Raw genomic sequence first — 27914 nt, forward strand, 5'->3', positions numbered from 1 at the left:
CACTGTTAAATCTTTTATTCACCTACTTTACTTAAAAATGTAACTACAAAGAGGGCAAAGATCACATTTTAGAAACTCATTAAACTGCTCTAACAAAACAAAGCATCACATAACACTTTCATTTGTACAGAGGCTAAATTCATCTCCTAAGAAACCAAAATGCATATACAGTGTTTGAATCGAACAGTGGATGTATAAAATAAGCAACATCTGCTGTGTCAACATGATATCAGTTGTTAATATACAGTAGTTAGGAAGCTAATGGCGTCATACTATCACTTGAAAGCTCTAGAAAGCGCACTGGGTTGGCACAGCAAGACAATAAAGACTAATGTGCAGACAAAACTACTTCCCACTTACTCAGTTATTTTCAGTATATTTTAGTTACAAGTACGACTCAAGGTCAGTGTTGTAAAGCTATCTATGTGACAAACAAAACAAAACATGGCTGGTTTTCATGTTTATTCATCAGTACTGTGAGAGCCCCGCCATTATTTATCCCTCTATTCGTACAATCGCTTAATTTCTTATGCTTTTATTCAATTTTCTGCCTGCTTTCAGTTCCACTGGCAGGTACAGTCCACAGGCTCCTGGAAGTTGTACTCCACAACGGTGGAGTTGCGAGAGCAGTACAGTGTGACGGAGCGCGTTTGTAGTCCACTCTCCCGGCAGCATTTACAGAAACGGGCGTGACTGTTGATGTTAAAGTTAAATATGGTTGCAGACGGACATTTCCCATCACAGGAATAGACCGTTACCTGTAAGAGGAAGGGGACAGGATGATGATGGGAGAACGACAGGGAATAATTGTAGTTTTAGTAAATAATAATTAATAATAACTAATAATGTTTAGTTCCAGCCTCCTTCATTTTTTCTTTTCTCTTACCGGCGCATTGCTCCTGCAGTCGTCTTTTCTAATGGTAGTCCGAATGGCCACGCGTTTGCATGTCTTACCGTCCTCTTTACCTACACACATGTTCACACAGAGGTAAGGTGCATACACACTGACACAAAATACCATTAAACAGCAGAAACATGAAGTTCAAACACACACAGAGAAATGCACAACACACACACTGGTAAATATGTACTCACACACAGACACACTCTTTGATCATTTTACAGAGAAGACCTGCCACTCACACAACTCTGAAAGGCCTATTGAGCAGGGCTCTTTGTTGCCCAGCAGTAGGAGTTTGCCTTGATTGACAGTTGGGTGACGGGGGGCAACGTTCTCACAGAAGAGATCCGGCTCTCCTATTGGCTACTGACCTAAACTTAACCTTACTTTTAAGCCAATCAAAGCCTGTCAAAATTATTTGTTGCAGGGTTGGAATGTATGAAAAGAGTAATATGATCTCCAGCTTTTTGCTAATGGATGAGTGTGTAAAACTGGTGTTAACACTTTGATTAGTGGAAATATTCAATACAGCATATTGTCTGATTAATGGTTTCAAACTGGAGAATTATGCAAGGTTAGATGCTGTTCATGTTGAACTGTGTTGGGGATTAACCACTGATGGAAGAAAATAACAAGACACACATACACAAAAATAGACTCCCACACATTCACACAAAGCTGTCAAGTGAATGAGTCACTGTGTGTCAGGATGCCAAAGCATCACAGTAAGTGGGAATAGTGCAAGGTGGTGGTACCTGTGTCACAGTTAGTACTACCAGTGGGAGTTACGGGATTAACAGTAAATGGCAAAACACCCACTCCAGAACCTGGGAGCATCATCAGGACCGCAGCCATCCGGTTTCAAAGAACGTCAGGAGGACACACACAAGGTTAAAGTTTGGTTCAGAAAGCATTGTTCAGTGTCACACACAAACATATAGAGGATGGAATCAGTGCAGCTGGCATGCACATGGGTTTCACTTCTTTTTTGGGTCACACCGGGCAGCCAGCCAAGGAACTCAGCCATTTGACGTACTACAAAGAAAAGCTCAGCAGGGCCGACAAACTGTAAAGCCCCGAACCTTCTCGCATCCTCATTGGTAGAACGCTCACCGTGGAGCACCCTGATTGGCCAAACTGCAAGGCCACTGCTGAAGCAGGCAAGCGGGCGAGGCTGCAATGCCGAATCCCCAGAGAGACAAAATGTCACCGCTTAATGTTTAATACAGACTTAATTCACACAACATGAAAATATCTTATTTTGTTTTGTAAAGCAGACATGTAAAACAGCTCACAGGTCATCATCTGGAAACCACAAGTTCAGGTAGTCGTGTGTTGACTATTTCCTATGTGTTGAGTTTTTTTTCATTAAGTATTTCTTCTGCCTGAGCTGTGCTGGCTCCTGAATATGTCAACAGTAGGGTCGGGTACTGACCGAACTCAATTCTTTTAAGGGCACTAACTGAATTATGTCAGTACTCCCGAGAACCAACTCATGTTAAATAAAACTGTGTCAAATTTCGTACCCGAGAGTGAATCTAGATGAGAGAGGGAAAGACAGAGAGCCAGGTTACAAACTCTTCATGGGAAATACATTTTAAGTGGGGCGTTAGCAACTTTATCAAGGTCAGAAAGCTCCAGCAACATTTGTAATAATAATTACAAATATGATAACTACGCTTTTATCATTGTCTTGGCTTATGTTAGTTTACCACTTTTGATCACATTAGTCACTCAGTCAAGCATTATTATGGATCCCACTGCTTCTCCTGATCAGACCCTTTGCCTCTGATTGGTTGCCTTCGTTGTTTGGGTTGATCAGGTTTAAGAAGGGAGAGTGAGATTGGTTAAGGCTGGGGTAAGAAACACAGTTGGATCGATAATAATGCCTCAGCCACTGTTTCAAGCTTTTATCTATTTTTTATATGTAAAATTCTCTAAATAAAATAACAATGTTGAATTGAATAGTATGGACTTCAAGTTTGGACTTCATTTTCATGATTACAGAGACAAAAACATATTGAAAAAAGGTTCTGTTGGAGATCAGTACCAACTTCCAGGTACCAGTAGATGTAAATGTGAATGGTACACAAGCCTAAGAAGATTTGAGGACGAACTGAGAAAGCCAGGGATTGTGGGAAATGTAGTGTTAGGCCAACCACAGGCTTTATCTCCACCCTCTACAACAGGCCACACCCCCAACCATTCAGCCAACAAGCCCATCCACTGCCAGGCAACAAGGCGCTCACCCCACCAATTGACAGCTCAAAGCATTACCCGTAACACCAATAAATCTCGAGACTCACATGTCTTGCAGCAACCGTCCACGTAGCTCTGAACTACGCCGCCATTCTGTAGGAAGAAAAAACTAAATTAATCAGAAACACCATTCAAATAATCTCAAGGTGTCCAAACAAACATTAATATATGGTATTACTTCTGCGGATAAAATGATTTATTGTCATCATTGGGCACATGAATGTGGACAATAAAGGGTTTAACCTTAAGATATATATTGCTGTACAGTTAGAGCTCCTGACCTGAACACACTCTGTGTCATTGAATGGCGGGCAAACCACCCCAGAGGCGAGTATCACAGCTCCCACTGTCGTTTCCATACAGTCATAACGTGTACAGTTCTCCACCCAGGAACTCCCTGCCTGCACACACAGTCAGAATCAGTACTGCGCCAAAAAGTGGAGCATTGAACACGCGTGAAAGTGTTTGGTCTTACAGCAAAAAGCTCTGCTGTTCCGTTTTCATTGGTGAAAGTACAGGAGATGTTTTTACAGGAGCCGCAGCACACCTGAGGGTCTATGGATGGTACGTACACCTGGTGCTAAAAAGATGAGGCCCGAAGTGAAGATTAGTGGATGAGTCAGGGTGTTAAAGCTAAGCTGAACAGATAAAATCTGAAAAAAAAATGCTTCTTACAATAATCTATCAAAAGGTGTTAAATTTGTTTGATACATACTGTTCCACATTTCTGGGAGCAGTTGACTGAGGAAATTTCCATAGCGTAGAATCCAGAGTCTGGATCTCTATGATGCTGGCAGTGGACGGTGTAACACAGCTCTCCTTCAAGGTACTGAACAAGAGACTGGCCTGGGCCCAGCACTGTTACCCCTTGGAAGAGACAAACCTCTGCCTTCTCTAAACATATAAACATACGACAAATAATTATACTGTCATTGATGAATAAAATGTTTTCATGGTTAATATAAAAGTGGCAGGGAGCCGGGCAATTGAGTAGTATGAAACAATGGATTAAACAACATCTACAGCACGTCTATTGTCACTCTCTGTCTGAGTGCTGTCATGCTTTTATTACACCTACGGCATGTATGCTGGGGACAGCCACAGTTGGTGCTGCTGTCTGGAACCTCGACCAGCACCTCCCCCTGAGAGAAAACAGAATGCTGACTTAACTGAATCTGCTCACTTTTTCTTCCTCGGAGCAAAAACCTGATTAGACAGTGACTTGTGATGCAGCTTTTTGCTGACTTACCACCTGACAGATGGGGAGAGATGTGTCCTCACATTGGCATTCTGGGAGTGAAAGAGAGAAACTTGTTGAAGATTAAGTTAATCTGAGTACGTGACAGGCATATAACATCATTAACTCAGCACACACAAATAGGATATACTGCAGGTGTATGCATTTGTGTGTGCGGTTGAATGTATGTGAATATTTTTCAACGAGGCCTTTGTCCCCCTATTTAGAAGGGATCATTCTTTGAATATATGACATAAATATTCATACATATTTATACAAATATACAGCATGACCTTGTACTTTTCTCTACCATAATGATTTAGTAATATCTTCAAATTAAATTGCTAAATGTATTCAGACTGCTAGACAGGTTGACCATCTTGTTTCCTCAGATTTCATGGTTTATAGGGAGGGGAAATTGTCAACACATTTAATTACTGATATCATTTTTTTCTTTAACTTGTTTTGTCCTTGTTTTTCATGTATTTCTTTGTTTTTATCGGATTGCTTATAGATTGTTTTTTAGCTCACTTTACTTCTATTTGACATTTATTTTTTTGCTGTAATTAAAGTGTATCTCTCCTAAAGAAAGGGGAGGTCGAATGTATAACTTTGTGGCTTCTTGTCCTCTCCTGACATAAATCTTACTATTTTTTTTATGTTGGTTTTATGTACTATTTTGTGTGTGCAAATAAAATAAAATAAAAACAGTTAGAGTGCGTACCACAGTGGTGCTGTGGGCAGCAAAGCCCAGGGACAGTAGTTTGAACCACAGTGAGCCCAGGTGCACAGCTCACAGTTGATTCGGGGCACAGGTTGGCATCACAGACTGCAACACATTAGAGAGAGTATAAAAATGGCTTTAAAGACACAGGTACAAAAGCAGACTTATGCACAATGTCTCACACACACAAACTTACCACAATGGTACTGAGGACAGCAGCTGTTGGTGTTGTTAAGATCCACCGCCAGAATTTCTCCATGTGAACATGTTGGAATTGGTTCAATGCATGACTCACACACTGCTCACACAGAAACACAAACAACACGTTCAGTTTTTTGCTGTAATTGATGGAGGTGTAATAGATGGAGAGGTAGCAGACGGCCAACCACACACCAAAGACTTCGGAATAGAGTTTTGTGTCTGACGTATGAACTATTAAAAGCTTACCACATAGGTAAGAGTAGCAGCAGGTTTTTTCCCCCCTGACCTCCACTAGGAACTGATCTTCCCTGCAGTGTGGGGCAGACACAGGAGGGCATGCCATGGGGTCACACTCTGAGAAAGACCAGTCACAGCAAAGCAATTAGTGAAGGCCACATACAAAAAAAAAGAGGTTAAAAGGATCTAAAAACTTCGGAAAGTGAGGAGAAATGAAAGTTTGTGCTCACCACATCTGTACTCTGGGCAGCAGGATAGAGCGCTGTAACCGATCACAAGCCTGTTCCCATTTTCACAAGGTGGAGCTTCGCTGTCACAGATGGTCATGTTGCACTCTTACAAGTAGTGAAGGAGAAAAAAGAAGTGGAGGAAAAAGACAATTTGTTATATTCACTCGTCATGATATGAATTTGGTCTCTGAAATGTACAGAGATTTTGTGGATACTGGTTAGCTACAATAGATGGTGAGACTTGGCAGAATAAATAGAAAAGGTTAAAAAATCATCTCTGGAATACAATCTCCAGATGATTGTGTTTGCAGATCAATTTCTAAACTCACCACAGATCTTCTTTGGGCAGCAGGCTCCCTCTTCCACCACGTCTAGCACATACTCTCCCTCCCTCTCACACAGCGGTGTAGGGACAGTGTTGCAGTCTGGCTCAACAGCCACCACAGAGCCATTCTCCATACACTTGTACAGACAGCAGCTACGAGCAGAGCCGTTCCACACCTCGCCCGGGGCCCTGGGGTTACCCTCATTATCGGTGCACACTGGATACATCAGAGTCAAGTAAATACGCTAATGATTCGGCTATGAGGTGTGTGAGTCAAGGAGCAATATAAAGCACAGGCCACAACTTAATCAGACTGTCTGACAGTGCAGTTTTCATCACAAAGACAGGTAATTACTCTGCCACTCACCACAGCGATCCTCAGTTACACAGTAAGGGGAGTCAGCGCGGTGCAGGATGGTTCCACTGCGGCACACACACTCCTCTCTGATGAAGGAGCAGGTGGTCTCCTCGTAGTACTCTCTGTTCAGACAGGTGCGACTGGTGCAGGTGCTCACACATGGCTGATACTCCTTACCAGGGGGACACCGCAGTGCTACAGGATGACAGGCGTTTAGCATTGCATGAGCAGATGAGAAACACGGACGAGTGCATCTGCGTGTGTAATTTCTTTGTCTCCTTACGGCAGAAGTTGTGTCGTCTCCAGCTGATGCAGACTTGATGTGTGTAGCAGACCGCCACGTACGCCGCCAGAAAATCACATTGGTGATCCTTGTAGTGCAGGTCGCCCGCCCAAATGATGTCACAGAACTGCTCTGGAGTGACCTGCAAACACACAACCAGGCCAGAGTCATGTAGGACTTCAACTAATGAATATAGTCTTTATTGATTTAACGGATTGGATCCCAGTTAAATGGTTTATAAATTTCGTACGGTGTCATGAATTGCTTGTTTAATTTGACCAGCAGTTAAAAACCAAAGAAAATTCTGTTCACAAGGACAGACAATAGAGATAAATCCCAAATCCTCATACCTCAGAGGCTGGAGCCAGAGAATTTTTGACATATTCATCAGCTAAATGACTCAAACGACAAATTAATTGTCAAAATTGTTCAGTGTTCATTACCTCTTCATCATGATCACAAATTAATCAACATCTCTCTTCAGAACTAAAGTCATGGCAAAGTAACTAAACACATGCTTCACGATCGAGCTACCTTGCTGTGGCATGGTGTGAAGGCTCTCTGACGAAGCATGGACAGACAGGTGGAGCAGTCCCCGGTGGTGCAGTTGTCTCCAACCCTGCGTGTGTGTTCGGTTTCATCTGTAGTGTGAACTCTCCAAGCCTGTAGGAAGAGCATCATGTCTCCCAGCTCTCTGACCACTGTGCCATTGGGCAGCTTCAGGTCATCCTCTGGATTTCCATCACAACAACCTGACATGATGGGCAGACAGATGTGTGGTGTTAAGTGTGGTTAAGTGTGTGTGTGTGCGTGCGAGTAATATTGCTGCATTACAGTGAGCAAATGTGGACTAAGATATTGTGTGTGTGTGTGTGTGTGTGTGTGAAACCACCTAATTAAACCAAATGGCTCTCGACATCTCAAATTGTCATATCCCATAATGAGAGGAGTCAAAGTGATGCTGCTGTTTAGACACTAAGCCTTTAGGTGCTGATAGCTGGCACTTAGATAAATGAGGCTGGTGCTGATGAAGTCAACGCTGGTGTGTGTGTGTGTGTGTGTGTGTGTGTGTGTGTGTGTGTGTGTGTGTGTGTGTGTGTGTGTGGGTGAGTGTGTGTGTGGAGACTCACCACACAGGCCTCGAGTGGGCACAGATGAATTATAAGTTGTGATGTACTGCAGCACCATGATGCCTGTGCTGTGATACCATTGTATGCTGACCCCACCAGGTGTATGGATCAAGTACATGCTGCCTGTGTCTTCCACATAAAGAGAGTGGCGGGAGAATGGAAGGCGAACAGGTCTGTAGTTCACTGTCACCTGGAGACAGATGGACACAGAGGCAACAAGAACCGCATTATTTACGTGGGATAAGATGAACTCTTGGCAGTAAATTAGGCAGAGACTCACCTTGCGATCCAGTCTGTTGATAATGATTCTGTAGGAGGAGGTAGTGATGTTCAGCTTCTTAAAACACAAACCAGATGTTCCACCTGTTGGACTCTGTAGGGCAGTGAAATTAGAAAATATAAAGATTAAATAAAGATAATATTTACTGAATAAATAGCAGCTTTTGGTTATGATGCAAACGTAAATGTAGTGAACAATAAGAAATAGTCTGTACTTACTGTTCGTCTTATGGAGTTTACGCTCTACAATGAAAACAAAACACATCAGAGAAAAATAGTTTAAATGTCATGTAACAGAATTCATATTCCATTATTTTTTTCATACCTGGCTGGTCGGACATTTCTCCACGGTGCCAATAATAGTCTCTCTGGGCAGGTTAACCAGGATGTAGGAGCCATTATCATACAAGGCCACGTTGTTGCCATCAAAGGTGATAACACGCAGGTCTGACATCACAGTGCAGCGACCTGGAAAACAGCAAATTGCATCAATAAAATTGAACTGAGATCACAGCAGCAATAAATTTCTTTTAAGTACTATTAACATTTGAACTTACAGGGGCACTGCCACTGTGGACAGCAGGGGTCTGTGTTGATGAGGATGGGCATGCCCAGCAGACTGCACTGGGGCTGGGTGGTGTTGTAACGACAGTGTAGAGAGGAGTTGTGAAGCAGCAGCTCTCCATTAAAACAGATCAGCTCAGCACACTCATCAATACGGTAGGAGTACGGAGGCTGGGGAGACAAACATTTTGATTTGCACGTTAATATTCTAGTCTCAATATCAACTCTTTACTTCTTACCTCCTACCTGAATAACAGATACAGATTGATTATGGACTCATGCGAACAGCAATAATTGTATATTGATAGTCTAAAGTTTTACAAAGTAATTTTAACGATATTTTTACTTCACTTGTGCTTTTCCTACTATGACAAGTCAAAATGTTTACCCTGAGGAAGGTCTATAGACACTTAAAAACCACTGTAAGTAAATCCACTCATGTATATAATCAATTATATAGCACACCTAGTATAATTGTCCCAATTTATCAATTTCAGTACACACATTTATCTTCAAGGTGTTTGTGTGCATGTTTATGAGCAGTGTGGCTGCCTTTTGAACCACAACAGCGACACTTACCGTACAGGGAGAAGTGGGCAAGAGGAAAGGAAGTGTGGTTGATGCCTCCACTGTTACAGGTGAAGTGTCGGGGCTGGTGATTATTTCGGTGGTTACCGGCTCAGTAGTCGGCTCGATGGTTGTAGGAGGTGGTGCTGTCGTTGTCACAACTGTTGAGGTGTCTGTTGGAGTGGTGGTGTCTATAATGATGGTTGTTTCTGTTGGTGCAGGTTGAGGTGTGGTTGTAGGTACGATCGTGCTTTCAGGAACAGAAGTGGGGGCAGTTGTGACGACTGTGGTGGGTGGTGGCTGTGTGGACGGGGAGGTTGGAGAAGGTGGGGTGGAAGTTACTGGAGATGGTGTGGTAACAGTGGTGGTGGTAGGAGGGGAGGCCGAGGTAGTGAAAGCGGCAGTAGTAGGTGATGGAGGAGAGGAAGTCGAGGGGACTGTAGTAGCTTCAGTAGATATGATGGAGGGTGCTGTCGTGGTGACCGTTGTAGTGACCCCTGTGGTTGTCGTAGTTTGAGTTGGGGTCATTTCAGTTGTGCTGAGAGTGGTTGTCTCTGGCTGGGTTGTTGGAGCGAGAGTGGTGGAAACAATAGTGGTGGTGGGAGGGGCAGGTGTGGATGGAGTGGTGACGCGCTCAGTGGCTGTAGTTGTGCTGGGAGTAGTGGGAGCGGTAGTGGTTGTTGTGGGCCTGACAGTCGTGGAGGAGGTAGTTGTTGCTCTGGTGGTTGTTGTAGTTGTGGTTGTAGTGGTTGTGGTAGTAGTGGGGGTTGTGGTTGTGGGCCTTGTTGTGGTGGTAGTAGTAGTAATTGTGGTTGTTGTTGGTGGTGGTGCTGTGGTTGTTCTGTTGGACCGCGTCACATATGCAAATGGTGTCGGAGTTGGGGGAAGGGACACACCTAGTGGAAATGATTAATATCAAAAGTGCATATTTTGTAATGTTATAAGAACAACTCTTGAATAAAAAATACATACAGTGAGGATAACAATCCCACTATTTGTTGATGGAATTTTAAAGATGAAACACTTTATTGCACTCACAGTCCTCTGTGTAGACGCATCTTCTGGTGACTTCATCAAGGACCATGTTCTTGGGACAACGTGGGAAGCAGCCCTCCACACTGCAACATACACAGACCACTTCAGCACCTGAGCTAAACATAGATTCTTTTGTAAAATAAATGCTTTTAATTAGCCAGGCCTCTTACGGAGGCAGAAACTGGCAGCGTGTGGCATCTGGGTCACTGCACGTGTGGACACAAGGGCTCGCACAGGCCTGGTAGCGCCACTCACACATCATACGGTACGGTATCACAAAACTGCTCTCTGCCAGAGGAGAGAAAAAACACCTGATTAGTTCATCTTAGTTCATCTTAGTTCATCATGTTAATGTGTGTTTGTGTGTGTGTTTGTTTTGGGTTCATGCATTCGTTCCTGACCCTCCAGTATGAAGCTGCTGCTGCCTTTGAAGCTCTCGGAAGTGTCGTATCTCTGAGCTTGTGCAGCAGTGCGTGTTAGTGTTAGAAAGATTCCAGGTTGGCCGACAAGCTCGAATGAGGTGTGACCTGGCAGAAAAAGCCCCTGGTGCTGGATAAAGGTCGCCCTGCGACTAAACTCCGCCCTTCGACTCCAGCGCTCCATTTGCAGATGGCTGCGCCCTGACACGACAAGGAAATAGTTTGGCCTCTCTGCAGACTCCAGTGACACCACAGGGACACCTGGGAAAAATAGCAAATAGGGTTAATGTACCAAAAATACAAAGAGTTGTCACATGTGAATGTGTGAATGTGGATGCTCACGTGATGTTCTGTCCTTCTGCAGGCCTGCTGTGATCATGAAGTTGAACATGAGGCTTGGGGCAGGCAACTGCCCTGGTCTCTCTCTCACCAGAGGAAACACTGAGCTGCTGGTGCGATTCACTCCAAACATGATGTCATCAGAAACAGCACTCACCAAGGAAAATGGGCCATCACCTAGCTCTGTGGGGAAGGATGACAGGAAATGAAGATGGTGACAAGCTAGCGGGGAATCGTTGTATGTAAGGTTTGGAAATGACAATCAACAAATAGCTCTCCGAGAAGGATTTACCCACAGCCATACATACCTTGATTATAGTATTCACAATCATAGGCTGAAAAAAGAGCAGTTGAGAAGTTATAAAGCATTTCTCTAGCACTGAGATAATATGCAACTGAGTTGAAAAACTGTTTAATATTGGAGTCACCATTGATGACCAACACAGAGTAGACCAATGTGCTATGAGCAGGTGTGTGTATGTGTGTGTGTTTGTACTCACGACAGACAGAGGGTGATCTCCAGTGTATCGTGACCCCCTGTTGACAGCATTTGTGTGCATATGCAGCGATGGACGTACAGAGGCACTCACAGTCTCCCCCGCGGTTACAATTGCAAGTGTCTGTCAGGCAGTTCCGATAGAACCAGGCCACATCCACCTGGAGGGCACACACAGCATGTGTAGATGGTCAAACACATATATCCTGTACATATATACACACACAGGCATAAACATTCATTCTGTGAACCAGGCCAAATCTCACTGGGGGAAACTAGGGGAGGTTTTGTTTATAGGATGAGTAGCATTCAATAATTCAGACGGTGAAAGAGTGATGAGACATCAGGACAAAGCAATGTGGGTCAACCTCTGGTGCAGAGGGGATCAGATTAGCTCTATGACAGACAGACAAAATGAATCAGCAATGAGTTGGTCTGTCCAGTGGCAAGGTGAACTGGGCATCTGAGTTTTTTGACACTGGCTACTGTAGTGCACACAAACGGCACACTATATCCCCACAAAACTTAAAAGATGTTGATTATTGATCATTTTAGATGTGAGAAGGACAAATATTGGTTAGGCAGAGATTTGCAGCAACAGTGATTAAATACAGTCATGTTACTGAAAAGGTACTTTAGAGTAATGCAGTTATCTATAACGGTTTTGGACAATCCAACAATCTAAAATCTGCTATAATTATAGCTAATTAGTAAATCAACTTCCCTCCCTCACCCTTTGTTGTATCATCTGCTGTATAAAAGACATATGGCGTCATTGATAGTTGACCAAATGAAACACACCCTTGGATAAAATGTATCTGGGTTTGAACATTGCAAACATTTGGGACAAAGTCACAACTCAAAAAATATATATAACATACATCTAGTAGTTTTAGAAATGTTAATGGGGAACTGTTACATATCATTTCTTTAATTCTATCATATCCGCAAACAAATCCCCAAAGCATATCACTTTGAATTTGTCAGTGGCTAAAAAAAAAAACAAATGTACCTGGTACAGGTTGTGTACATTTTAAACTGCATACAGCACACGCTTCCACTGTCACACTGTGAATGGAATCTCCCTTGTCTCTTTGTATGTTTGTCCCTTGCATCTGTCCCTACAGAAAAGTCATTGGCATTTAAAGTGGTCCCATGTTGCAGATAATACAAAAAGCCAAGCTAACCGACTGTGTCTTTGCAGCGCTCCTCGGATGGGTGCTTTTCTCTCCAATTAGGATATGGAGAAAATGTCAGTAAAGTCACGAAAATATGGATTTTGGCTAACTTTGCTGGTGTAATTAATTCCTACTTCTCTTACTTGTGTTTTGAAAAGAATCCTAAAAGCTGGTCTGATGAACTCACTTCTCTTGTCTGAATGCAAGACGGAAAACCCTGCATGTGTCCTCTAACCATGACCTTTTAGATTTAATTTTCAGAGCTACTCCCACTCTCTGGGTATGTTTTTTTTGTGTGTGAAACTTTTTTTAATAATACATTACATCACATCTTTTCTGCTAAAGCTTTTATCTAAAGAAACGATTAAACCACGTGGACACCATCTAAGATTGCAAGATATCCAATATGCTGAGCTGTCTTAAATATAACAGTTTCCTCTCTGAATGAAAACCGATTGGTCACGTTTTTCTCACTAATCTATTCACAAATTAATCAACATACCAAAATATACAGTTACATATATAAAGTATGCCATTTGCACTTTGTTAGTACCGCTTGAAACTATTTTAGTCTGAAAAAAATAGGCACAATAAGAATATACCAAAGAAACACTTGTAGAAAAGGGTGAGAAACACAACATCTGGGTTGACTGGAAGTCTAGTCAACTCTATGTCAAATTAGCAGTATTTTAAGTTACAAAAACTAAATATGAAGAATCAACAAGATTCACTTCCTCTATTTTCTTAACAATGTGTCATCACAGCACTAAATTAGAAGGGAAGCAATAGCACCAATTAAAAATCCGATATATAAAAAACACCCATTTCCAAGGATTAATTATCACATCTCAACTGTGTTCATTGACTGAAACTAATAATTAAATAAGTCAAGTAAGTGAAGTGGGTGTCGCAGTATTATGTTAGGTTTATGGTCGCAGTGCATGTATATACTTGGCTCCATCTGCTGGCCATATAGAGAAATGCTCTACTGTAATGAAACATTTGCTGTCGGTATATCTGTTTGTACAGCCTTGCATCTGGTGTGGTAATTGGTATTTGTCTCTGAGGGAGTGTGTATTTGCTAGGATCAGTTAGGAGTTGTTCCCATAACCCCTTCACCAACCCCTACTCCCCTGGCGCAAGCAAGATAACCTTTCTACAGCTGCATTCACTCTGCATGGATGTTTGTGTGTATGGGTGTGTGCGTCACTTCAATGACACTCACCACGTTGTGACAGGGTGCAAAGACATCACTGTAGAGGAGAGCACACTCCCTCTTGGCGTACGGCTGTCTGCCTAAGTCCCCTTCACACGGTCGCTCGACTACATACTCGCTTTCACACTAAAACACACAAAATACACACACAGCGAAGGTGATCGAGTGTCTGATTACCCTTAAATATCACAGTGGGCTCGAGGGAGAGAAGCACACATAAATTACAGGAGCGACAGAAACCTGGAGAGGAGTGAAAGAGGGAGGGAGTGGGAGCGTGACAGAGACAGAAAGAGGAGAGAGGGTAAAGGGAGAATTATTGGAAGAGAGGAGCTGAGCTGATTCATACCTGTCCCAGGGCCCAGCTATCTCCAAAGGTCTGCGCATTATTGACTTCCATGTGGCTAGAGGTGGTCATATCGTTCACTGTCACACTGTCGAAATTTCCACATAGCCCACTGAGAAGTCCCTAGAAGACAAACAAAAATAGAGTCATCTTTTTGGATTGCTTTCGATACTCTATACAGATATACAGTATTTGGTTTATCTGAGAACACTAAAAACTCTTTAATTTGCTAAAGTTCCCAGTCCAGACCTTCCACTCAGGTCCAGCTCTGATGTGTACAGTTGTCTTGCGGTCCCAGAGGATGGTCAGGTCCTGATTAGAGAAGTGGATCACAGTGTAGTAGCCTGCTTTCCAAAGCTCAAACTCCGACCCTCGACCTACGACAGTGGATGGGCTCTGCGGCAGGAAAGACAACGTTAATAAACAGAAACCACTGGTCTTTCATTGATATATTTAGCATTTATATTCTTAAAAGCATCAAGAGACAGGTACATAGCTTGATCTGTAAAGACAGAGCGTGACTGTGTGTGTATAGTTCATACAGGGTTGCCAGAGTTGTCGGTGAAGTAGATCTTCGTAAGTCCCACGTGAATGACCAGTACTTTCATGCATACAATGCCGCTCTCATAGCAGTCCTTGTTTTGGGCAACAATGGACACCTCGGTTTCTCCTGCACTCTGGTGAGAGGGGAAGACAAAATATTACTCTCGTGAGGGAGGGAAGCCTTGCCCACTCCTCTCATCTCATCACTGTCCCAAAATCGAAACAACACAATATTTCTGTTTGTTTGTTCAGTTTCCCCTTTACGATCGTCACAGGGAAAGATGCAACATTTGAATACCAGACAATGGATTCAAACTTGGAATTTGTTTCTACCTGTTGAGGAAACAGGCATTCTAGTTACACAAGAGGTGACAAGAAGAGGAAGCAACTCTAGGCTATTAAAACACATCTCTGACCTGCTTCCCCATTCTTTTCAAGTCTGTACGGTGGCCGGCTGTCTGCTGTGTCTCAATTGGAATGTCTGTTCTACTAATTCTAATTCTATATCCCTGGGAGCGCAGGAGCCCTGGGGTTTGAAGTGAACACTGGTCTCTTTGTGTTGCCACAGCTTTGCACCACGTCTGATAGCATTACCACGGTGCAAACCCACCAGCACACACACACACACACACACACACACACACACACACACACACACACACACACACAAATACACACCTTAATCTGCTCTAATTAAAAACCACTCACTCTTCCAAGATTAGAAATGAGCTTGGATCTTCTTTCCCAGATCAAAATCAGTCTTGGCCAGGAAATGTGGAGGATGCTCCTCCTTTGCTCCTCCATCTCTCGCACACGTCTCTGACACAGTCTGATTAGCATTTCAGTTCAAAAACTGAGTCCATAAGTCAATTACATAATTTTTCCACCTTCATGTGCACACCCGAAAGTACCTACAGAAATCCTCTCACACACACAGTCTACTCACTTTCAGCAGGTAGACCTGACAGTCAGAGTGGTAGTCATACTCAAGGCCATCGAAGGTGTGGTAGTGTCTGTCGCTGTAGACAGTACACACAGCTGGACATGGTGAGTAGCTGCAGTTAAAATAGCCACGGTGACACACACTGAGGAGATGGACAGATGGATGCACGTGAGAGCAGTAAAGAGAAAACAAATGTGGGGCAAATAAGAAACTAATTATTCTTTAAATGTAAGACAATCTTAAGATCTGACACAGCTTGTTACTAGTTTGTTCTAGTCCTACATTGAAAATGCTCATCCTAGTTCTCTGTCTATGGGAAAATACTGTACCAACAGAGGCTTATACCATTTGTAACATGACGTTTCCACAGTTTCTCCAGGCAAGTATTCAAGGCCCAGCCAGGCACACGGGCAGTTCTCTGGATAGTAACAATCCCCGTTGTGTAGCACCAGCCTTCAAAGATAAAACATGACTCAGAACAGGCCAACACCTGACCTCAGACCCCTAGTGCAGTTAATTAATCCCTTAATTCTGTAAGTAAAAGGCATATGTACCTGAAGTGTGGGAGGTGGATTCACTTGGAATTTTAGGTTTAAGGCAGTAAAGAAAATCTGTCTTCCATGAGTAAATACACATATAAAAACTCTAAACTTGTGTTTTTACCAACTAATTACAACCCACTCATTACAAATAATTACTGACTAACACTCAACACAGCTTCCAGGCAGAGACAAGAAGCTCTGATGAAGCACTGATTCTTCACAGAATCTGCAAGTTAATTTTTATACCGTACTGAAATGAACAGAGAGAACTGATTCCCTGGAAGCTAGGAAATCGCTCAAATAGTACGTTTAGCCAAGTGGACTGGAAAATTGACTTTTAAGGTGTTTTAAAGCCAAAAGTACCAAACAACATTGGAAGGCTGAAGGTTATTTAAGGCTGAGGTAATTTTACCCTGGAGGGCAGATGCAGCCAGGGATGCATGGTGTAGTTGGAGGGCAGGTGAGGTTCAACATCAGATTACGGCAGGTCGGTGCACAGGCCACGCCTCCTCTCTGCTCGGTGCAGCTGTGATACACTTTCCCCTCTGGACACTCCCCGACCTCGACACTGTCTGGCTCTACATTGTACATGCACACACACACACACACACACACACACACACACACACACACACACACACACACACACACACACGCGCGCGCGCACACACACACTCAAGAAAATCAATGCCTCAGTCGCCTTAAAAATCCGCCGCAACATCAAGTCATGGGAAACAAGCTACAACCACAGACATAAGGCTCTTGATTTCAGCAAGAGGGACACAGCCTGAAACGGCACTTTGTTGTTGGAACGAACGCGAGCAGGAACTGAAGGGAGGGGGGAGTGCGGGAGGTTACCTTTTTCCTCTGGCACACACTCCATCTTCCCATTTCTGCACAGGCTGATAGAGGAGACAGGAAGGGAGAGCAAAAGGGGTGAGTGTTTGGGAAAGAGAGTAATGTTATCAAACACAAGGTTAGTTTAAGTGCTCTACGTCTCATTTGACAATCACTCAAGCTTTAATCGCTTTCTCAAATGTATCAGGCACTGTGTGTGACGACGCCACACTGTGTGCAGTTAAAAAAGTGGGTTTTCAATTCTGAGCGCAGGTCAAGGCCAGCCGTGACTCACCAAGGGCCAGAGGCGCTGAAGGTCACTTCCCCTGGCTGTGACACACCACCCATGGAGTAACAATGACACTGAGACCTGAGGAGAAACTCGTGACATTATTTTAATTATGTTAACTAATGACAATGCTTTCTGTGTGTGTGCCTGCATGTGTGTGTGTGTGTGTGTGCTTCTGCTAAATTGCAATTGATGGTCATCGTTACGATGATATATGAGGTGGTTTAGTCTTACAGTTGCACACAGCGCTGGCGCACATCGTCATAGTAACTGCCGTCTGGACAGCCACACCCCTCGGCACAGTCGTCAGGGTTACATGTCTCCGTGCTAGACAGACCACGGCAGGACCGCCCACAAGACGACACGCAAGCGCTGTACAGCATGCCTCCAAGACACACCACTCCTGCGTACATACACACAACCAATTTATATACTGCACACCTTAAGAAAGCCTGCAGAATAATTTTTTCTTAGTGTTGTTATCTTGACAACGGGAGTGAATTATTTTCTTATCTCAGGAAAACAAGCTTTGGTATCATGAGATAACGAGATAATCAACCCATTATCGAAACAAAAAGGTTGTTTCCTCCCGTTATTTATGTTTATCGGAGATCAGCAGTGCTACGCAAGCATGCATACATGGCGTCTTGACAACTGAAGCAACTGATTTAAGAAGAAAAGGTCAGATTGAAGGGAGTATCCATTATTGATCAATGCGGCAGACTGTGTTTCAATCAGGAGGACAAAGGACAAAATTGTGTTGTGCCTACATTCAGAACATTCAGGTCAGCCCCTGTCTTATTAGTAAGATTAGTCTAGCCTTACTTTACTGGCGAGTGATTCAGTGATTCAGCGATCCTGCTGAGATTATTTTTCTCATGACCAATTAAACATATTTAATCTAACATCATTTTGAGTCATACATTGGAGTATTTAAGCACTGTAGGTAGAAAAGTGACCCAGAAACAAAACACTCACCACATTCCGAGACTTGTGATCTGAAATCAATGTTGACTCCATGTTTGGAGCAGAGGTAAGCGTAATGGGCCAGTGCTGTGCACAAACAGCTGCTCCCACAACGACAGGCCTGGTAGCGGCACTGCTGCTGGTAGATGTTTGGACTGATGTAGCCATGACATGGAGCAAACACACTCCCCACAAGCACCTCACACTGTGATGCATAGAATACTAGAACACACACACACAGACAGACAGACAGATACACACACAACCCTGATAAACACATTCCAAATTCTAGTCTGAACAAACTGTGATACCCCTCAACTAAAACCTGTTTAACTCACAGTGCCATCCAGGAATTAATACCCTTTAAGATGTCAGGATGTGCAGTGCAGTCTGCATGAAATTTATCCTCCTTATGTGAGGCACTTGGTAGCTTGATTTCAGGCCAGCCCTTCAATTTTCCTTTCCTTTTACTAAAATATGCCTAAAATAACAAGCTCACACAACATAATACAGACAAAGAGGAAGACATTATTACCGTTGTTCTGGTTCATCTCACATGGGTCTACGATGGGCAGGTTGACTGGAGCGACACAAGCAGATGAAACCTTCCAAGCATTGGCATGAAGCTGAGGAGTGCCTTCTATCATACCCGCTGGAGACCTACAAACACAAACGTAGTCAGGCAAATTGACGTCCTCAACATTGTATCTATTAGTAGGAAGTAATTCCTCACAGGAAGTCATCTCGTAGGTTTCCATTGAAAGTTCCACAAAGGCCCAGAGTCTGTCCACGCCACTGGCTGTCCAGCTGCAGGTAGACCCGCCCCCCTCGACCGTCATAATGCAGCCTCAGACCAAACCCTGCCCTCAGCATTGTAAACACAGAGGTCAGCTTCCGCACCTCCACTGCATCTACGTACCCAGAAAGAAAGTTTATATTACAGTACAAACAGGATTTGATTTTCTCCAGGTTGATCTGTCTACATTTGATTCAAAATATAAACCCGTTGTGTATCAGAGAACTTTTGTGAATCCTACCATCAACATAGGGCAGGATGGGTGCTGGGTTGACACCAATTATCACCTCCCCTTCTCTGGTCAAAGTGATCTGACGATTCACATCTTCATCTAACACCACTGTCACTGACTGAATACACACCTGTTGCTGCAGACATACAGAACATACACAAGGGCAAGTTACATCTATGTAGTGTCTGTGCAGCTGTATTCAAGTAATCGTGGACACTACCTCTGCACAGGTGGTGTACTGCAGTGTGACGGTGAATCTGCTGCTGCTGCGGCTCTTGGCCAGGACATACTGACACGCCCCCGGTTGGAGGAACATCCTACCGTCAAATGTCGTCACAAAGACGTCACCTATCACTGAACACTCCGCTAAGGAGAGAAGAGGTACAGGAATAATACTGAGTTCACAGTTCCCCCCTTGAGTAATGAACTATTCTGAAAGCGTGATCTCACCTGTGCAGTTGTTCTCAGTGCAGTTCCACACTCCCCCCGCGCACACGCTAAAAAAAGAACACACAGTAGGTCAACAGCACATTGACAAAGATACAGTACCTGCTGATTATATGTCCGCACTCACCAAACACTACATCCTTGTTGAAGCACATGTCCTTGTACATAGGAGGTACCATGGTAAACACATGGACACTGAGAAACAGCGATACATGTTCCATTTTGCAGGATAAGCCCTGTGGGAAAGATGATTAGGAATTTAGATGTCAATCTACTAAACATAATTCAACAGAAATTATGAAGATTTTTTAATACCATCAGGACAGTAGCAGCCATCCAGACAATGTAGGTTGGTTCCCAGACACTCTTTCTCAAATGTACAGGTGGGTGGACAGCAACTGATGCAGTCTCTATAGACAAAACTGTCCTCGCAGCCATCATCTACATAAAATCACATATCTGAGTTTCACACAATGGCAGATTACAGAACACAAGCATGGACTAAATGTTGACTTTATATACATGCAGTGTGACATGTCACGTATGAAATGAACGCCGTTTTCACAGAGAATGTGGAGCAACGGTGGTAACTTACTACAAGAAGGGAAACTGTCTCTCCACTCTCTTACTGGATATCCAACGTGTGAGCAGGCTCGGGTATACTCAACCAAGGCTCGACAAAATGTTTCTTCATCATCAGATCTAAAAAAAAAAACCCAGAAAGGGTCTCTTTTGTAACTGGGCTTACACTCTTAACAACACAGAGAAAATAGGGTTAAAAGATAATATATCAATAATCAATGCAAATGTTTTGACTTACACACAGAGGTCAGACACACAGCTGGCCACAAAGGGATTTGGGTCGATGTTTTCATGACAGGACAGAAATGGGAAGAAGAGAATTGCACTGCATTTCTCTATGGCATCCTGTACAGATTCACAATGAATGCAGAGTGGTATGAATATCATGTACATAATAGAGTAACAGAGATATAAACAAACAAGTAATAATATAAAAGTAATAAAGTTTACTGTGGTGAGCCTAATTTGTCTTAACACATTTGCATTCTTTGGGTGCATTACACTGTCAACATTCAGTCCTAGTATATACAAAAAATAATACTGAACAGACAAAATGTTTCTGTGGTTCTCACATCCATGTCTGACTCTGAATGACAGGCCCCGTTGAAGTCGAGATCTACTGAGGGACAGGCTCTTTCATGAGGCAGGTCCACTGCCCAGCTATTAGCAAACAGTGCAGGCTCATCTGTCCGAATGCCTAAAACACAGCCAACACATATGCAGTATGTACACTGTGTAACCTAGCACACAGGCTAAAAGATACAGATAGAAATGCAGAATACACGGGGTACAGGTACAGTACAGCTACACAACCGTTTCTGTTTCTACACTGTCATCAAACACATTTACATTAAACATAATACAGAAGATAAAATACAATGAGCATGTAGAGGAAGTTTGATTTACTCTGTGTGTGTGTACATGCACCGTGTCCATGGAAGCTTTATAGCCAGAGCCTTTCCACTTGTGTACTCTTTCTCTGAGCTCATCTTCACTCTACAGGACAACCCTCTGCTCAAGCACGTAGGAAGCTGCAGTTCATATTACGGGTCATCTGAAGAAGGACTTGCTCCTCACTGCTATTCATACCTCAAACTATCAGTTCTCCACTATCCTTCCACTCTGCTCGTTCCAGCTCCCACCGCAAATATAATTGGTCAGAATCAGTGTTGAGTGTATAATAACAATAATTGAGGTGAGTGGGTGCTGAAAGAAGGGATAAGAGGATGAGGGGCCGGTCGGGCCGGTCTTACCGCGGGTGGTGGTGAGGTCATCGCCAGCGAGGTGGTTGAAGTTCCCACACAGGCCACAGGGGGCACCCTGGTGCTCCTCGCTCATCTTCAGGTAGACACCCGAGCCTCCATCCCAGGCCAAGGAGAAGCCAAACGCACTCTTCACCAGCAAGTAATCGGCCAGCCGCTCAATAAACACACCAGCGATAGTCTGAGGCAGACTTAACCTGACGGGCGCGTGAAGAAGGTGACAAAGTAAGTGAGCTCTTTGAAAATCATGCTAATAATTCTCTATTGTGACTTTGAGCCAGGTGTGGTGAATAACTGCATCAGATATTCTGTCATGCAATTTGTGAGTTGTTATATTGTTGTTCTGTTCATGTGACATCTATTGCATGTCTGTCTGTTCTTGGAGAGGGATCCCTCCTCTGTGGCTCTTCCTGAGGTATCTTCCATTTTTTTTAAGTTTTTTTTTTCTCTCAATATGGCAAGTTATTCCTCACTCGAATCGAGAGTCTGAGAACAGAGGATGTTATCCACTGTACAGTTTGTAAAGCCCACTGAAATAATGTGATTGTGATTTTGGGTTATATAAATAAAATGTATTTGCTTTTCGATTTAACTGAGTTGTTTTTCCCTTTTCTGTTCTTACAGTTATGTAGCAAAATGTATTTGTTGAAGACTCTCTTTTTTATTGCCTTCTACATCTTTGCAAAACAAACAAACAAACAAACACACAGACCTGCGGCCTCCTTGGTGGACCTGATATCCAGAGATGTGGATCTCCTCTTCATTTGGGAAGAACAGACTGAGAGCTCTTGGGCATGAATATACACTCCCATCACACACTCTGCTGTTGTGGACCTACAGAAACAAGGGAAACGATCACAGAGAATTTTTTTTTTTAAGTGTCAAATTGGTGGAAAGCATAGAAATGTATCAAGAAGGATTAGCCACGATCTGTAACCAACAAAGTACAACAACAAAGCCACTCGTCTGACACAAATGGTTTTGTGATATGCCCTCTGAAGTGCTGCAACAACTCAATTTACATTTTGATTATGAAACAAGGTATGACAACGGTTGAAAGGGACAGACAGTCAGAGACACTTGAGGAAGTAGGAAGTTAGCATTATTTGTGAGCTAAAAGAGGATGAGGCTGGTGATATCTTATAGTATTTACAATGGTGTGGCTTATTGATCTGTTTTCAAAGGTTTTTAAAACACTAATAAGTAATACGCTCTATCAGGCTTCTGTTAAACAGTCAATTCGTGTTTACAGGACAGACTTATTGTTAGGTTTGGTCTTGTCATGGGATTTGAAGGCCATAAAAGACCAATAATTATGACCAGACATGTTTAAGCTGTTGAAAATTAGTTTTAAACGCAATGTTACCTAACTAAGAGAGCCCACAAAGATCTAAGACTCCAATGCCCAAATTTCAACTGCAGAATATTTAACAGGTCAAGAGGAATGGACTTAAGAAAAGCAAAAGGATATAACAATTACAGCATATGCACTGTATAAGAGTTGTACAGGGTTAACAATAACTGCTAATTGGCATGCACCATACTGTTATATAACCATCACCATAAACTACTATTATCTATTTCCTGATTGTAAGTATTTTGGTTGATTAAAGCACTTAAATACCACTTTGTTTTAGTCACGTGACAATATGTAAATAAAAAAAAAAAAGGCTAACTGACTTGCATACATGAAGGTTAAATGCTGACTGAATATTTCACTTGAGTTTTGATCTGTATGCTCTTACCCACACAGTGTACTGTGGCGTAGCTGAGTGGCAGTCCTGGGCCAGAACGTAAGAACAGGTTCCAGGGAAGAAGAAATAGATTCCATCAAATGTTTCGTAGTGGTGCTGACCCCATGACCTGCAGATGCCGTCTCTATCCTGGCCCTGGTTAGGTACTAAGAGGAAAATGGGCAATTCACTCACACAAGAATCTTGTAATGATGAAGAGGATCAGTTTCATGTGGTGACACAAATTAATTCCGGCAGAAATTGACACTTTTCTAAACTGAGAGAGCAAGTCATGCATCCTATCTCTTTTATAATCTTTATGTCTTTCATCATCTTTTATTTAATTGAACATATCAGTGGAAAATGAATACCTTAATTTCTAAAAAGCCCTTTGTTTCAGGAATTCCCCACAGCTGACTATGCCAAAATGCTGCCTAAGACCACTCCACCATGTGAAGGGGTGGGAGCTGGTGACAGTGAGTCACATTTTCTAATTTTATCACTGAGTGGCTTGCCATGCTAAAGGAAATCTGAAACAGTAGAATTGTTGAATAATACATTAATTAAAAGCAACTAAGCCCAGATTCCAAAAAAAGTGGAGATACTGTATAAGTCAAAAATAAAAACAGAATGCAATAATTTGCAAACAAACTGTTGTCCTCGAGTCCATGAAGTAATATCCTGTATCATCCCCATTAACCTGTTTACCTGTGGATTGATCCAAACAGGTATTTTTCCCCTGTCCCGACCTGTTTGGAATGTGTTGCTGAGGTTGATGAGGTGAAACATTTAATACATTATCTTTGTACTGTTTTCAAATGAGAATACGTAAAAAATGATCACATTCCTCACAACTTTTTGGAAGCGGTCTTGTATAAATACCAAAGTTTCAATGGACAGAATCTTCCTACATTATTGATTATTTTCAGAACATGTGTTCTGCAGAAACAGCTCTGTTTGCCTGATCTTAAAAATCTGGATTGCAGCTGGGAAGCTTGGTAATGTTTTTTTTTTGGGACACATCTTGTTATGACCCACTTTCATGTTATCTTTCCTGAACTTGATTTTGATAAAGATGCACATTTTTGCAAATAGTCTATTTCAGAATTTCATGTCAAGCCTCACTTCAGATACAGGTCCCTCATGAAGCTATACTGTTTCCAACATGTGTGTCAACACTAAATTAGTCTGCTGAAATGAAAAAATGTCTTTACAATAATTATGACCTCAGATCTCCTGATATACTGTATAAGGAGTCTGTTCAGAATATAGAAACCAGAAACTCCATCACTCAGCTCTAACCCTATTACCTTAGTGCAAGGGACGTTATATCTGCTGCTGTAGGGAGTTATGTCTGTGTGTGTGTGTGTGTGTGTGTATGTGTGCGAGTCCGTGCACGAGTGGGTGGGTTGAGTTTTTTCAACGATGGTGGGTTTGTATTAAAAACAAAGAGATCGAGAGAGATCGGGGGAAATCTTATAATTAATACTGGAGTGTATGCAGGAACTGTAATTAACCTTTGTTGAATGATTGGAGACTCTGACGCGCTCACACAAACAATCTCATACACACACTCATTCCTTTATAGCATGGTAACAAACTAGTCTGTTGCAGACAGGGAATGATGCGTGAGTTCGCCATGTGAATGAGATTCTGACGAATCTGAGCTTAACACCAGACATGTAGGTGTGTGTCGGTGTATTACTCACTGATCTGGCAGCGGTCTCCCAGTGCCTGGAACTGAGCACAGTCACACACACCGCCCTCCTGACACCAGCCACCATTGAGGCAGCCGCAATATTCTGGGAAAGATCCGAACAAACTCAAGTTGACTTGTCCAGTCTATAAGGGTAATGAAAGGTTCAAGTTCCCTAAATGCATTTAGGGTTACCTCATAAGTAGCGCATTTACCTGAAGAGGCATCTCTGGCTGTGTAGTTATGTAAAATGCTGCGTGACAGAGTACCCTCCGACAGCAGGGGTCTGTATGTCTTGGAAAACGAGAAAAACAACAAACACTTAGAGTAGTTCCTTAAACAATCCTTAAGCTTTAACAGCATTAGTGACACTGTGCTGTTATTGGTGTAACTGCTGCTATAAGTTAAAAGTTGCGTCAGATTGAGTGGGGGAAAGTGTATGTGTTACTGAGTGTGTCTCATTCTCTACAAAGACAGCTTTGTGTCGGTTAGCGTGTTGTGCGCATGTGGGTGCCCTGACCTCCGCTGGTTCTCTTAGGTGTAGTGTACCAACCTCCTCCCCGAGGAGATCCCGTTTCCTCCGAAGTGCATTAGCCCTTCTGCACACACACAAACATGCACATTAGTGGGAAGAAACAGTCAGAGGGGAGACTTAAGTGCACTTTACACCACTTGAATTCAGACTCCAAACTAGTCGTTACTGAACCCTTACACACACAAGTGCACAAGCGCACACACTGATGTGCACACGCAAGACCCCAGCACACACTCTAGTGACAGAAACAGAAAGTGCCAATGCAGGCACCTGTGTACGCCTATAAAGATGTAGGATGACAATTAATAGTAAAAAAAATCATTGGGATTATTTTTTGGTTTACAAAACATTACTTACAGTTTGTCCACACCAATTATGTCAGACAATCATATACTTAATTTCCTCCTTTCGACTTACCTTTGTAGTCTTCCTTCTGCCACTGAAAGTCGGCTCTGAGCTCCTAAACACAAAAATACATCAAATATTCAGTTATGAAAACCCTGAAATCTACATGTACGAAGATGTAGATTGAGAGTTGTCCAATTAGAAACATTTTAGTTATCAACATCTGTGTCACTTGTAATGATTTAGCAGTTCGATGCCCTGTTAGGACACAACAATATTATGAGGTAGTAAGGATGAACATTTATTCAACATGCTTCTGATATTCATAAAAGCATATTATCTCTGGCAGATACACCGGAGAAACAGAAAAATAAGTTGCTTCAATAATACTCAACTTCAGAATTCCCACTAGCTGTGGTACACTTATCAATATCCCTGACTTTATATGATGCCAACATCTGTTGATCACAAGACATCTTTAACACTGTGGAGAAGTAAAACTGTCAGACTCACCCTCTAATAACAGCAAGTGGGAGATTGAAAACGACATAAGAAGAAATCGTTTCACTGTCCACTTTAAGTTCATCTCAGAGTCCGAAAGGAAGTCCCGCCGAAACGTTAACGGTGCATCTCAATGGTCCCGGGAGGAAAGGGTTCAGGATGTTTGGTAGCACCGGGACGATGCTCGGTCGTACCTGTAAAACCTACCTGCTGGCGAGACAGCCCCCCTGAGCAGATGACGAGTAGCCTACACCTGTGTGGGCAGGTGATACCTGCACTGCTCTCTGTCACTCCAACATCCACAGCCAAGCTACTCTCCTCTGTGGTCTGTGTGTGATCCCGCAGGTCTGTGGCTCCATCACGGAGGTTTTCACCTCTTAAGTTCCCGTTAAATATCTGGCTGACAAATGACCTGGGTGGGACACTTTAGAAGTGGAAACCAGCGGACTGAAACGGAACAACGGCATTACCATTGAGTCAAACAGAGGACAGAGAAGTGAACTCCAGATGACAGTTGCACTTGAGATAAGTTTGGCAGAAAACACACTCAACAGTTTCAACGTTTTTTGGAGAGCAACAACCAGAAATGACATTAACCTAACATAACTGACAGCAGAACAGTAAGCTAATAAAACAACTTACTGTAATTAATCCACATGGACTACTATAATATAATAGGTATTAATGTTAACTGTAGCTGGATTAGGTATCTTAGAAAAAGCCGTAGTGCTTGGCAAGTACGTCATGTTACTGCTAACTCACCATATCTGTGGAAAAAACAATTAGCTTTAATGCTAATGTTGGAAGAGTTAGCTTGTTAGGTTAATTAAAGTGAGCTTGGCAAAAAAAAAAAAAATCCATAAAAAAAGCAAAATGTGTGAAATGTCTGTATTGATTAAATTTGATTCACACAGCTACTACAGATGACTAGTGACCTCTAAGGTAAGTTTTATTGTAACAGTAACGTTAACTGCGAACAATACTAAAACGTTAACGTTCAGTTAAGCTAGCTACAAAGCTAATTGTTTGCGCTAGCTTTAGCTCATGCTCACCTTCGAGCATTTAGCTTAAAATAATGTGACGTCACATGTTATCATCAACATTACCTTTTAGATATATTGCTGTTTTTATATATCTTAGCATAAATAAAATAGATCAATGCTTCAATAATGTGCATTCCCAGACACCTTTTTGCTCACACATAACTTCACCTTACAGTAACTGTTAAGGTAAATTGTCATTGTCAATTCAAGTTGGAAAGAGGAGAACATATGTGTATTTAGCTCCTTAAAAAATAAAATTAGCATAAAATGAAAACGTACCAAATGCCAAGACATACCTGAA

The 27914-nt window shown here is 42.6% G+C and overlaps 1 protein-coding gene across 9 annotated transcripts; it reads right to left on the bottom strand.

The window, feature by feature from the left end:
* Positions 1–27581, bottom strand: otogl (otogelin-like). Of its 9 annotated transcripts, none has more exons than XM_030425067.1 (60): positions 27333–27580; positions 26583–26994; positions 26142–26184; positions 25710–25788; positions 25405–25483; positions 25203–25295; positions 23506–23660; positions 22473–22594; positions 21752–21957; positions 21071–21195; positions 20737–20843; positions 20512–20618; positions 20232–20357; positions 20044–20152; positions 19920–19966; positions 19690–19835; positions 19479–19605; positions 19175–19352; positions 18977–19101; positions 18454–18663; positions 17710–17878; positions 17482–17556; positions 17208–17251; positions 16762–16927; positions 16153–16260; positions 15811–15949; positions 15573–15683; positions 14864–14998; positions 14571–14717; positions 14325–14444; positions 13988–14104; positions 11589–11745; positions 11397–11423; positions 11092–11271; positions 10732–11010; positions 10501–10618; positions 10334–10413; positions 9308–10191; positions 8722–8899; positions 8490–8632; positions 8384–8407; positions 8166–8258; positions 7886–8075; positions 7290–7507; positions 6756–6897; positions 6482–6667; positions 6119–6331; positions 5790–5894; positions 5569–5676; positions 5318–5419; positions 5122–5226; positions 4410–4450; positions 4239–4302; positions 3876–4054; positions 3636–3740; positions 3442–3561; positions 3208–3253; positions 1657–1728; positions 887–966; positions 1–758 (listed from the first exon to the last, which is right to left on the bottom strand). In XM_030425067.1, the coding sequence occupies exons 2-60, from the start codon at positions 26653–26655 to the stop codon at positions 558–560; spliced, it is 8028 nt and encodes a 2675-aa protein (XP_030280927.1). In that variant the 5' UTR covers positions 26656–26994; positions 27333–27580; the 3' UTR covers positions 1–557. The 9 variants fall into 9 exon arrangements, with proteins under 9 accessions (XP_030280927.1, XP_030280925.1, XP_030280926.1 ...); XM_030425065.1 differs by having other exon boundaries at positions 26583–27017; XM_030425066.1 differs by having other exon boundaries at positions 27213–27580.
* Positions 27582–27914: the final 333 nt, after the last annotated feature.

This window comes from Sparus aurata, chromosome 8 (assembly GCF_900880675.1).
Source record: "Sparus aurata chromosome 8, fSpaAur1.1, whole genome shotgun sequence".
NCBI classification, from domain to species: Eukaryota; Metazoa; Chordata; class Actinopteri; order Spariformes; family Sparidae; genus Sparus; species Sparus aurata.

What these genes read in the sequence shown, in the direction of transcription:
- otogl (XM_030425067.1), bottom strand. Translation starts at nt 26,655, where the DNA reads ATGAACTTAAAGTGGACAGTGAAACGATTTCTTCTTATGTCGTTTTCA. An exon ending in TAAACTCCATAAGACGAACA is followed by an intron (nt 8,259 to 8,383) that starts GTAAGTACAGAC and finishes ACTGCCCTACAG; the next exon opens with AGTCCAACAGGTGGAACATC. An exon ending in GCCCACTCGAGGCCTGTGTG is followed by an intron (nt 7,508 to 7,885) that starts GTGAGTCTCCAC and finishes CCATCATGTCAG; the next exon opens with GTTGTTGTGATGGAAATCCA.